Source organism: Aplidium turbinatum, chromosome 5 (genome assembly GCF_918807975.1).
Source record: "Aplidium turbinatum chromosome 5, kaAplTurb1.1, whole genome shotgun sequence".
Taxonomy (NCBI): Eukaryota; Metazoa; Chordata; class Ascidiacea; order Aplousobranchia; family Polyclinidae; genus Aplidium; species Aplidium turbinatum.
Window position 1 is genome coordinate 33,138,743 of NC_137476.1, and position 13,519 is coordinate 33,152,261.

The following is a 13,519-nucleotide window of genomic DNA, read 5'->3' on the forward strand; positions in this document are numbered from 1 at the left end:
TTCTGCACCAAGTAGCAGCACAGTATTAAGCAGGGGCGTAGACTAAGGCTAAACCGCTTGTTCTCAGCACTGAGGGGCTAGCACCCCACCTTGTACCAGCAAGACGTTTCATGACCGCTGCTGCAAAGCGCTGAGAGGGACGCATGTCATCATCAATATTGTGATTATTGCTATTATGTCATCAGCATCATCATTACTCAGATAGTATTGACATTTCATTTCAATCCCGAAAAACAGCACAATGGCTCTTGAGTTGCTTTTAGAGCTTGACTGACATTGACAGACAGTCGACTTCTTCAATTGCCTTGCCTGAACCTGGCATCGACGGCCTCAGATAATAATTAGACCAAACATTCCTATTATATGTTGCATGGATGATTGTTTCTGTCTTGTCGTCAAATTGTTTTAGATGAGTTTGTCTTTGTCTGCCAGGTGCCCTGTCTATGTAAGCCTCAACAAACAGTGCGTTATATTTTTTATCTGCTTTTTAAAACTAAACACACTATTTTGCACATGCTGGATTTCACATATTTAATTGACTTCCTCGCCAGTGAAAGAGTAACACGAATCTATATCTGCAAATCAGTCTTTTTCGTATTGATGTAATGGCTGTCGACGTTGAATCAATGTAAACAATGCAACCAATCGAAAAAAATGAATCAATGCAAAGAAGACAAAAAACCGACAACAATAAGTATTGCAGTTCATCAGATTATATTTTGACTAGCGCTTGAATAGGCTACTTGAAACGTTGGGGATGAAAGCAAGTAGGCCAATTATAACCGCCAATATGGCAACCCTGTTTGCCGTGCAAGATGAGGCCTATAGCGTCTGGCTTCCAGTCCAAATGCTATTATAGCGACGTCCACGGCCTAACTCCTCTCTAGGTTGCCTTTGCCGCATATGCAGGCCGACCCAGGGGCGGATACAGAATGTACCCCTTAGGGGATGGCTTCAACAAAACACAATGATGTGTAGGTCTTCTACATTAATCCGACCTAGCAAATGTTTTCCGACCGTGAATAAAATTAATTAGAAAAAGGGAAGCTGAACTTGCTGCATCGGTTGCTACATAAACAATACAAGAAAAGATCACTTGATAAGAACAATATAAAGTTCAAAAACTATGAAATGAGGTTCACTTTGTACAATAAGTTTAACACAATTCAAACAAACTCTTCGCACTTTGTAGTTTGAAATTGATCCAGCCTGGCTTCCTGGGAGGACCGCTTGCTGTTATTTCGAGTAAGAACAGCATGGGAATCCATTCTGTAAATTGTGAGCAGCTCAAAATTACTCTTTTTATTGTAACAATCTCTGTTGTTTGTGTACTCTATATATATTACGCTTTAAAATAATTTATTTTGTTGTATACTATATTGTATAGTTGAGTTGTAAATCTATGTAACTTACACCCTCGCTTTCATACGTTGGAAAGCAGCGCTTCAAAACACTGACTTAACTTTTCAATTGCTGGAGAGATGCCACTTCCCAAGATTACAAAAGGCTTTTTTAAATATTTATTAATGTAGCGAAATTAGAGCTTGATATAGTCATTTTAAAGAACGTAGCCACGGAGGGGCTTTGTGGTAGCAATCTTAACCCCAAAAAATTATCTTTCACCCATCCCAAAAATGGGTTATTAGTGGTATTATTACAACATTTTATTGACATTGTATTACGTGCTGAAAAACGATTTGTAAATGTTTGGTTCCATTCAGTAGCTAGATTTAAATAAACTCTGTATTTCAAGTATTAAAATTTGTCTGCCTCTCCAGAATTTTCTTTCTAACTACGTCAGTGTTCAAGAATGTCGAATTTTTTGTAAGATTTTTCAGATTCAATCTATGTTATCTCCAATTTTTATATTTTAATAACTATCTTAGTGAAAATCTTGCGCATAACTTAAATAAAACGCAACTAAAACAAAAAAAGTCACCGAGAAAGCCATTTAATTCTAACCTGGACAGCGTGGGCTTTGTGGCCTTCACCCATGGTAGGCTTTGTCTGATTTCTTTTTTCATGATGATGACGATAATTGGTTGAATGCATGGGTTCAAGTACGATGAAAGAATCATCACCATCTCTACCTGAAAAAGTATAAGTACCAATAACAGTTATACTTATTAAATAGTCAAGTGGTTAAGTGCCCAACTCAAGATCAAGCGGCGCTGTTTCGGCTTTTGGGGTGTGCGGTTAAGCAACGCATTTCAGAGCTGTTCTTGACTCAGCGGCAACCAGTGGATGCAATAGTTCCCCAGCAACAACATTTTAATAACAATCGGAAACTTTACTCTGTCGATCTCGGTAACCGGCCCTGTATCAGTCGTTCAAAGTCTCTACAAGTGTGATAAACTGCCAGGAATAACCTATATCGAAGGCTTTGTAGATTCAAAACCAACAAAGGTAACTGAGGGTCATAAAAAACGTAATTTTGCTAAACACTTGTCGTCGTCGTCGTCGTGTGAACCTCTGGGGACGAGGGTCTATCCTTTTACCACCCCAGATTCACGATGTTCCCGGACTACACTAGAAAGCTACTATAGAGAGCAGCCAGTCTTTGGTTTCATCATCCAGCATGACATGCAGACCTTCCAGATCTAGATTTTACAAAAATTCATTCAATGTTTAAAACCCTTGTTGTTATTGTAACTGACCATTTCATTAGGTCTTGTCAGATCAAACCAATGGATGACACCAATGACGTAGTAAGGAAGCCAGCATATGACGTAACATAGTAGCACCAGAATGGTGAGAAGTCGCGACTTTCTTCGAGCACGGCTGAAGCTTTTTTGCAGAAGAGTTTTCTTGCATGATTTAGCTGCGGTTTCATCATGCCCGAGTTCTGTTGAAGAGTTTTTTTTTATCAAATTGTTGTAAAAGTGTCAGATTCTTGACAAAAAATCAGATTTTTTGTCAACAAACGATAGGTTTCTTTGTCTGTTTTTCCTTTATATTCTGCATGAAAAAGCTAACGACCTTTTATGTTGGTTTCCAGTTTTTCGATTTTCTGAAACTATCAGTGGATCCAGAAGAGGGCAATTGGGGCGATCGGCTATAAAAAAGTAGCTTTATTTACGGTGCATTTGTAAGGTTACATTAATGTAGATTTACACATCATTGTGTGTCGTAGAACCCCCCCCCCAGGCCACTTGCTGAATCTGCCCAAGGAAATAATTAACTTTTTGGTGACTGCTTTTTAGTTCCTGCAAAGTTTCTCACCTACGGCTGTTTTGGTCATCTGCGTTATCTTGGTGAAGATAATGACATAGCATACGATGATACAAACTAATGGAATAAAGAATGACATGCACATGGAATACATCAGGAATGACTTTCTTTCCGTTCCATTAATGAGGCCAAAGTCTACGCATTGAATAAAAGAGTGATTCGGGCATGTCTCCTTGAAGGGGTATCTTGGAACTGCAGAATACATCACCATCTGCAATATGCAACAATGAATAAAAATGAAAATGAAGTGATTGACTGAAAACTGACAATATAAGTCTGACGTTATTTTTCAATCATCAATGGTTTCATCTCATAATCTCAGTAGGTGTAGAACGATGATAAATAACTATTCCATTCATATTTACGTCAAGGCAGTGATTGTAACACCAAGCACATATGGGCACTATTGACAATTTAGGCTGCAGTGGGCCTAATGTTTGAGACCTTTGACTAATGATAGCCAATACGCTCTATTGTAAAGTAAAGGGATGACGCAGCGGATAAGTCGCTGGCTTTCCAACAATGCAAACCTAGTTCGACACCCGGCTTAAGCTGGTTGTTGATAAATATAGCTCACCTCTACCAAGGATGTAATAAATTGGGTGAGCATAGTTGCTGAAAGAATGGCGACCGAAAGAAAGGAACTGGCCACCCTACTCTAATTAGTGCCGAAGGTTCATATGTTGTCCAGACTTGTTTGAAGACGTGTAAGAGTCATATACCAAACCGTTGTCCAGTCTAATTAATCAAAACAGCTTTCTCTAGTCTAGTGAGATTGCCAATACCAATCACTGGATACTTTTTCGACAACTTACTCCTGGTATAGAGTTAATCCAACTAAATATCCACACAACAAGTAACATTTTCTTTATTCTCTGTTTTTGAAGATGAGAAGGCAAACCACTGAGCAAACTTACGGCTTTTTCCACTCCCATCAGCTGTTCAAAAGATGCAAATAACCTTTTTTGTTGATAAGTAAGTTTACTATAGTTGGACTAATTTTCAACAATTATAGCTCAGTAGTTACTCGCCGGCTCAAAAATCACGCGGCGCTGGTTCGACTCTCAAAGTGTGCGCTTGAGCAACGCATTTCAATACTGCTTTCCATTCAGCGGCACCAAGTGTATGGAATAATTCCCCGGTAACAATACTTCAACAAACGGAAAACTTCACTCTGCCAATCTCAGTAACTGGCCCTGCGTCAAAAGCCTCTACAAGTATGCGAAACTACCAAGAATAACCTATCAAGGCTTTGTCAGTCCGAGGGTAAAGATTCAAACCAAGCCAAATATTTAGATTTGAAACCCAAGTTTTGTTTTCACTCCTACCAACCCATTCATATGTATTTGTTTGCACCCAGCCTTAATTGTGCCTAGTGTTGAAAATCACCAACGGGTGAGAGAGAAAAAAAAGAAAAAAGAAGAAAACAAGAAAAGAAAAAAAAGAAATTAGGAATTTTGTGTTCACTATTTGTGCACGCCATTAAGTGTTTTGTCAAGACACAACTCGTTCTTTCAATGGGTTTTAAACCGTGGTCTTTCTATTATGATAAAGCAGAGGCCTGTTTCACCTTCATTCAAGTTATTTCGCCAAAGTACACTTTACATATTTTTTATTCAAAATTGCTTTAATTTCATCGACTGCCAAGTTCAACTGAAGAAAATACTTCGATAATACTTTCTTGATTAACCAATAAATATTTTTACTGCTAATAACCGTAAAGGATTTACGTTACAGTTAATATATTATTATAATCATTTGTTGAGTTCCATTAAGGATAAGAGATCTCCTGACTACGAAGCAGCAGGCCAGCGATTCTCCATCAAGCATCAGTTCAGTATTTTTTTTTATTAAACATTGATGGAGAATCAGCTGAGCCCTATATATGGCATATGCATTTCGCTCTACAGTAGTAGTATTTTTTACTACTGTAGAGCAAAATGCATATGCCATAAATAGGGCTCAGCTGATTCTCCATCAATTTTTAATAAAAAAATATTATTCTAATCCATTTACCCAATAAAAAAGATAATTAGTTATTAATAAGTGCTGATACTAAAATTACATAATATATTGTTTTAATATACTGTAGCCTACTAATATTTATTGATCTACTAGTTGGATTTCGCTGGATTACCATTATCATCGATGACGACATATACATTGACATTTGCTTCAACATATTCAGAAACCGACACAAGAAGTCGCCAGCGAGCCACTGAGTTGTGTGGTGCCAAGCTGCGTCTGAAGACGAATAAAAAATTGTTTATCTGTTCAGTTTGTTCCTGTTAGTCACTTTATAACGTATTGTTGTAAACTGAAAAATGAAATTGAAAGTAAAAGCAACAACAAACAGAATGGTTTATTGCTTCACTGACGTTTTGCGCACCACTGGTGCTCGAAACGGTATTGTTGTAAATTATGGAAAAGTTGAATCCCAATTGATGGAGATGGGCCCTTCCCAAAATCAATCAAAATATTGAAAGAGGTATTTTTTCATGTTTGGAGTTAAACATTGGCACGATTTCACGTATCATTTTGAAGACACTGAAAGGAATTCGAAAAAACAAAACAAAAAATTTGAAAAAATAGAGTTGGGCCCTTTTTGAATTCACACATTCAATTGGCTTATTCTGTATAAAAATCCACTTATTTAATATTTGACACTTAACGAGATACACAACTTACCCATCAGCAAAATAAAGAGGGTGAACGCGAGATTAGCGATTGACAAATGAGCAATGATCAGTTGTTGATGAGTCATCTTTTTACATGCTCTGTCACGCTTGATTGTGACATTGACAAGCACAAAGATGTTTCCCAAGAGCGACAACACAACAAGAGGCCAAGTGATTGAGACTCGGATGAGACTGTATTGGCTAAAAACTAAACGATGTTCTTTCAAAAAATTCTGAAATGTTAACAAACAATATTAAATGAATTATTTTGCTTGAAATACAGTTACCAATCAAAGGTTGTTTAGAAGAAATATCTTCGAAATAAAAGCAAAATTCTTCATTGAAAACTTGGTGGCCTACGAAAAAAGTAAAAACATTTTGAAAAACTTTAGTTAAATTTCAGAACTCGTATTAGATTAGTTGATGCGTACACTTTTAACAAGCAGACACTTATGTTTAGTTTCCTTTTTGTAATCGCCAACTTTTCAACTAAACTTTTAACATTGTTGCACTTTTTCTTTAATGTAACTTCGCAGCTGGGTCACGTAATCATATCCCCATACCCTTGCTTTAAAATCAAAGTTAATCTTGTCAGTGGTGTAGCTAAGAATATGATATTTTTGAAAGGACTTAATAATTTTTATCAAGCCGTTCAAGAAAGAAGTTCAAACATAAAATATTGTTGTAAAGCAACAATTATTTATAATCTTTAGGTTAATTTTTATTTGAATTATTAGACAGTAGAGAAGCAATCTTCATGGTTGCGAAAGCTTCACTCAAATACATACAAGTTACTGAATCTGGTTGATATAATTCATATAGAATTTAAACGTTTTGGGTGGATTCTAAATCTATGGATTACAAATCATTCTGTGCAAGCCAGACCAGATGTTGGGATACATGAGTTGTTCCAATTGTTTGCTGTTGCCGTGCATCAAAAGCAAGGCTTTAATGACATCATAATGTGATTAATGTTATTTGATTAGAATTCCGAGCGGCAGTCGATTTCTTAAAGACGAAAATTAATTAAAAACGGAAATCATTTCCGCAAACGAAGCAATTTAATTGCAGCAATTATTGTCAAGGAAAAGGAATCAATTGTTACGCACTAAATGACTATTGACAGCAATTTTTGACATCTCAAAAAGACAAACAACCTCTATTCTATCGCAATACGGTCAATATCTAAGCATGGCTACCTAAAGATACGGCCTGATTTGTCACATTTTGCAGAAATTTCCAGGTTTTGCTAACTTTGGGCGAATGTTTAAATAAATTTTTCTAAAAATTATATTTTTACGCTTTCTTTACTGTTTTTCCCAGATGACACAATAGGTTTTAACTTCCTGAGATGTTGAAAAACAAAGGAAATTTTACTTCGAAGATTTTAGTCAGATTGTTAATTTTTCAATAACAGTCTGATTCAGCGTTGTTCAACTTACTTTTTCTTATTTGCTACTGCTTCCCCAAGGCAACAAAAAGTTTTTACATCATTAGGAGACAGCAAAAAGTAAAAACATCTCAGAAAATGTCAGTTAAACGCTAGCAGTAGCTGTAATCGAAATCTGCAAAATGTGACAAATCAGGCCGCATATCCAGGTGGCCATGATCTAAGTCGGGGTCACCAAACTACGGCCCGCGGCCAGAACTGGCCCGCGAACTGATTTCATCCGGCCCGCCACGTGCTGCGGAAATAACAGCTGCACTACAACTGTTTTTTATCATTTTTTTTATCATTAGGCCACCACAAATGGGGACAGCCTAGGTCAAATTTGGAAAAATGTAATGCTTTTTCAACAGCACAATGCCCTGTACAGTATCACAGCAAGGGATAACTTTTCCAGCAACCTTTCGATTTTCATCACAACTTTGCTATTCCACCGCTGACTTTGTTATTTATTGAGCTCAATTCAAGTCAATGGAGATTCTAAATAGTTGTATATCTTTTTGCACTTTGCATCCGGCCCGCAGCTGTTAATCTCGCAGCAACTTGGCCCTCAGAGAAAAAAGTTTGGTGACCCCTGGTCTAAGTAATCGTTTGTCTTAGAACACATTATGTAGACACTTTGCGTAAACAATTTCGGCATTTTCAGAATGTATACAATTCATGATGTCATGCTATATTATCACTAAGCGAAGCGCATTGCTTTTCGATCGCAGTATCGCGCAAAACCAGTATCGCGCAAAACCAGTATCGCGTATGTGAGCTAACTAATTTATAAAAAATTCTCTTGAACAGCTTCAAGTTATTTCGCTTCACATGCTCCATACTTGTCGCAATACTTTTCCATATGAAACATCGGTTTGTTTTTCGGCAGTCGAGTGTTGTAAGAGTTGACAGCGATAGACACTTGTTTCGCCCATGAGCCTGGGCTCATCAGTATCGCACCACTAGTTCATGCCACATAGTTTTTAACCGCTGCTTTTGTCAGTCAATTGAATCCTTACCTGGTTTGCTGTGCTTTCGTAAGAGTTTATCTTGTGAGAAACTATTGCTTTCCTTACACATCAACAGCCTGACAACTGTGGTGTGATAAAAGGATTACCTTTGGCTTACCAATTAGATTTTTCAACATGCACATTGCTACCAACTACTGTACGTAGCCAAGTAGTAAACCTACCTATATCCCTACTTCTTGCAGTGATATCCATGGTCGGATTACCATTATGCATTGAACAAGAAGTTTAAAACAGCAGTCTCACGTTTTGATCAAACCAAACTTATATTAAAGTGCACAATGTTTTTTGTAGGCGAAAGTCCGCACACGTGATCATACTATGGTGCTTCTAAATATTGTCACCACTTCTTATACAGGACAATGATGGCCACCACTTCTTATACAAACCACGTGGCCGACCAATGTCAAGCGGACTGTTGATAAAGTTCCAAACATTTTGATGGGCTAATGCATCTTTGAATCCAGGTGAAATTCTAAGTTGGGTATACTAAAGACTTTAGAAGTTATGGAATGACAGTGAGGATAGACAGAAGATTAATAACTCACCAAGATGATAAGCACGACCTTAAGGAAGACTGTGCCTGTTCAATCATTTTAACGAAACATTTAAGTTCAAACGTGTTACATTTTTTGCAATGAAATTGATTTAACTATGACATTACTTACAAGAGTAGGCTTCAAATTATAACACCTAACTTATATTTTCCACTGAAGAAAACACGAATGTAAGAGTTTTTCTATTGAAAACAACACAGATTAATTAACAATACAAATTATTTAAACTTACCATATGCATAGAGTCACAATTCAGTGAGGTATTGGCGGTATTCTCGGAGAACATATTGTACATTTTTGTAACGGAAACACTTGAAACCGTCATTTTAATATTCAATTTTTTAATTTTATTAAATAGCAATTTATAAAAAACACTTTTTCTTTGTTCGAATTCTCAAAAATATTTAAAAACTTTTCTTCAAAATAGTTTCAAATGCTGAGAGCAAAAACAACACTTATGATGTAAATAAATCTTTAGACGTGGATGTCGCATTTGGACCGGAAGCCAAACGCTTCCGACCAAGATGAGGCTCAAACAGGATTATCAAATTGGTGGTTTTACTGTAATGCCAAATTTGAGTAGTTTGGCATTTTTTTAATACGTTTAGCAGGCTATGTTGAGTTTGTCATTTTGACATGTTTTGGGCATTTTTTAATTTTTTTTTAGTAACATTTTAAATACTTTAAAACTTCTGTTTTATCAATGCGCAGTAGCCTATTTACAAACATTAGATGTAAAAAAGCAAGTTTTCCTGAATCTTGAGGCTTTTCATAATATTGCATTTTGCGTTGAGTTTTTCAACAACATGATTACTACCATAGCTTAAGGTGTTGTAACTGTGCCATATTTTAACCTGAGAATCCATTACAAAAAGCCAAACTTCTGAAATTTGGCATCGAAACCGCCAATATGGCGATCCTGTTTGAGCTTTGTCTTGGGCTGCAACCTTTGTCTTCCAGTCCAGATTCTATCATAGTGACGTCCACGATTCAGGTTGTTGACCGCAAGCTAGTGATAAAACCAGCACGCTTTCACTTTTGTTTGAATGAGTATTGATAATGCTCTGATAATTTTGGTGCATCTTTAGAAAACAAACAACTTGTTGAAGTAACCTCATTATTTTTTAATGTTAATTTTTGCTGTTGCGTGTGGTCAACAGGTAAGAACGATTGCACGACGTTGGGAAGCCCTCAGTTCAACCATCATGAAAAGCACAAGCCTGTGTTTTTAGCAAGGAACTTGAAGAAATGCTTGATGGTAGACATGAAGATTGGCTTCCTTGTATTCCCATTTAATGAATCAACATCATCGTCATTTGCTCAGACTACATAGAGCGAAAATATTTACTGTAGGCTACTGTAGTAGTGGGGCGTGTTGATTTGGGAAATTTTTTTTTTTTGCAAATTTCTCCAATGACGGGGTCTAAAAATATGTGTTTGGATCTGAAAAACACGAATCTGCTAATATTTTCGCATTTGCAAAACGTTTAGCTTGGTAAATCTGCGTTTCAAAAAATAGCAACAATTGCTATGGGAAAAAGCATCGGCTTTTCATGATAATAGGCATTAAAACAACACTTTAATTTCTTAACATGAAACAATCTTATTCAGGCAATTTCCAGAGTTTTATCAACATTGTTCTTGCTTAGGACCTACAAGATTTTTTCCATTGTTGTTTTTATTGTATAATGTGAGGCCACCATAGGTTGTAGGCATTCTGAATTCTATATGTAATTTGTGCAGCATTACAGAGAATATACGGTAGTTATTCTGTTAAGCTGGTCAAGGATTAACATTTGTCTAACTTCAATTTAATTTGTTCTAGAATTTGCAATGACAGATAAATATGTTGGCACTTCGGAAACATTATTTATTGTATAGTGTATATACCTGTGGATAACACATCGGAAATTACTACAAGCATGAAATATGCTAAGAAACTGAAGAGAACATTAAATTTGTTTGTAGCAGTTAAAACATTTACACAACAAGTTTCATCAAGTCTTGCTTTGGCTCGTTCTTTGACATCAGCCGCCGACTTGCCTCTTGCCCTCTGATATAGCCTTCACGTTTCTCGTGAGTATACACTTTGGCTGCTGCCTCTGTGACTTGCTTCACACACCTTTCTATTGACTGGGTATGGCAGGGCCAATTTGGAACTTGCATGGGCTCATCAATAAACTGCATTACTTCAGCTGTTGTTAATTTGCAGGTCAAAGGTGGTTCATACACCTCCACAGACCAGTCTATCAACTCCAACAGAGAAGAAGCATCGGGGTTGATTGAAGGTGTCTTTCTGGGACGAACGGAAAGATCACCCAATGTACAGCCATCTCTACCCCTAATGTCAGCAATCTTTTGTACTCCAACTTTCCTCTCCTCAATATGTTTTGAGCACATGAGTGTTTGAATTACCATTTCACTAAACGCGGACCATGCTGAACGCTTGATTGATGGCATGACAGCGTCCACCACAACTTCCTTCTGCAGCCTTAGCAGTTGCAGCTGAAACATGATATGACGAGGACCTTCTGTCCAAGTGTGCTTTATCTTGATGTTGAACCAGCACGGAAAGTAAACTCCAACAACGTTTTCCACTATTAGTCTTAAGTTGTTGAGGGTTTCACCTTTTAAACGGTTGCCTTGTCCTATAAAGTTGCCCTGTCCTTATGGCCTTTGCGATCCTATATCCATACATTTGATTAGTAGAGAGATCCCTTATGACATCGTCATGCAGTGAAATAAGAGGCTCTCCAATGGAGATTTTGGTAAATGAAGGATCCACTTCAAGTTCAGTAGCAGTGTCTAGCATTTTTCCAATCTTGCCTGTCCACTTGTTATGAGACAATGTCTTCCCATCCAGTTTTGTGATCAAGTGACGTAAGGGTAGCTCATTAGTGTGTAGAGAACAAACCAACCAGACCAGCTTACGACCAAGTTTCACCTCTACCCAGTGCATGCAACTACCCCCCCAACCAGTATTAGCGTTCGTTGAATCACCTCCAATGGCTTGCAGATTGTTATCAATACCCTTCTTCTTATTGAAATCAACGAGATTGTCTGCAATAACTTCTGCTGGTTTTTTCTGTAAGCTTTTCTCAGGAGTGAAATGGTACAAATATCTTCCACCTGGCTCACTACATACACAATAATGCTCTTGTTTAATGACGCTGGGGAACTGACGATCGGAATTATCTGCTTTCAGCATAACTTTAGTCATATCTTGACGACCATCAAAGAAAATACAGTCAATTTCACCCCTGCTACAACGATCATCAAACTCTGGATCTAGAAACTTCGTAACTTTTTCTTGGGCCCTCTTGACTTTGCTATGGTCAATTACAAGACTCTTGTCTTCTTCACTGATCAAACCAACATCTATTAAGGCAGCGGTGGAGATGGCAGCTGTGGCACGTAGGCCAACACCATATCTGATACTTTGCATGGCAACATTACGTATCTCTAACGTGTTGTAGAACTGCTTGTTGCTATAAGCGGAAGATGCCGATGTACTTGGCATTTGAACTGTGACTTCCTCATCTTGAGTTTGAGTACTGTCACTTTCATCATCTGAGAAAGTAAACGAAACATCTGACTGACAGTTTTGCCTGTATTTATCTATCCTTCTTTTCTCATCTTCTTCCCTTTTCTGCCTTTTAACCCTATTTCCTGTGGGGGGGGGGGTCGGTGGGGACTTGGTACTTTTCAAAGCAATATCATTAAAGAACTACGCGATCCACAGCTTTAAAATTTCTTGACTTTTCCTAAAAATTATTCAAGTATTTATTCCGCTTTAAATGACGTTGCTATTGTCTATAGTTTTAGAGATATGGCATGATTTTCATACCATAATCTGATATTTTAGCTAGCTACTAGCTAGCCCTTTTGTTTTCAAATTATACGGATTAATAGGATTACTGAGCGCCGCAGTGCGTGGAACTGCGACGCAGATATCTCATGAGTTGGCTTTGTTGTAAAGCATTCAACCATAATGATTCCGCCTTTTGTTTGCAAACTCGAGTTTTGAGTTGCTTTTATTAATCTTTTAATTACATCTGAGTTGCTTTGAAATTATCAGAGAGCATCCGATAAGCTATACTGAAAAGAATGTAATTTTACGTTGTTTTCTATGGCGAATACATTTTGTTTCTAACTTATAACAAGAAGCAGTAGGAAAATTCTTGCCAAAACTCTGTTTATCTCATAAAACAAACAGACTGATGTGGTAAGTTTCTTGATTTCTTGTCGGAAAGCAAGGAGTGCGTTCTTGACCCGCCAATAAACTTTTTCATGTACCTGTACACTTATATTCACATGAATATTTATGAATGTTTTATGAAAACGAGAGATTGATGGATACTGAAAAGAACTTGACACAGACTATCTAAACTGCTTGGCTTTTGTGGAAAAACACGCGCAGCTAAATTACTGTGCTTTGACAAGCATTGCTTGAGAGATTACAAAATTATTTTTTTATACGAGGATTGAAAAGTTTTGATATATCTCAGCAGAAACACTATTAGGACCAACTCAATAATTTCAAACTTTTCATTCAAATGTTGGTCTTCAAAAGCTTATTTTCACAAAACGGTGTAG

The 13,519-nt window shown here is 37.2% G+C and overlaps 1 protein-coding gene across 1 annotated transcript; it reads right to left on the reverse strand.

The window, feature by feature from the left end:
* Nucleotides 1–1,166: 1,166 nt before the first annotated feature.
* On the reverse strand, nucleotides 1,167–5,995 carry LOC145771161 (gonadotropin-releasing hormone receptor-like). The gene is made up of 7 exons (XM_082582898.1): nucleotides 5,920–5,995; nucleotides 5,369–5,475; nucleotides 4,047–4,169; nucleotides 3,223–3,442; nucleotides 2,658–2,845; nucleotides 1,963–2,090; nucleotides 1,167–1,269 (listed from the first exon to the last, which is right to left on the reverse strand). The coding sequence occupies exons 1-7, from the start codon at nucleotides 5,993–5,995 to the stop codon at nucleotides 1,167–1,169; spliced, it is 945 nt and encodes a 314-aa protein (XP_082439024.1).
* Between the last annotated feature and the right edge of the window lie 7,524 nt (nucleotides 5,996–13,519).

Bases quoted from the DNA above. Each gene is read 5' to 3' on its own strand.
- LOC145771161 (XM_082582898.1), bottom strand. From the start codon at position 5,995: ATGACTCATCAACAACTGATCATTGCTCATTTGTCAATCGCTAATCTC. The intron at 2,091-2,657 runs GTCAGTTACAAT...ATACTTTTTCAG, and splicing joins TGACAAGACCTAATGAAATG to GTAGAGATGGTGATGATTCT. The intron at 1,270-1,962 runs GTTAGAATTAAA...CACAATTTACAG, and splicing joins ACAAAGCCCACGCTGTCCAG to AATGGATTCCCATGCTGTTC.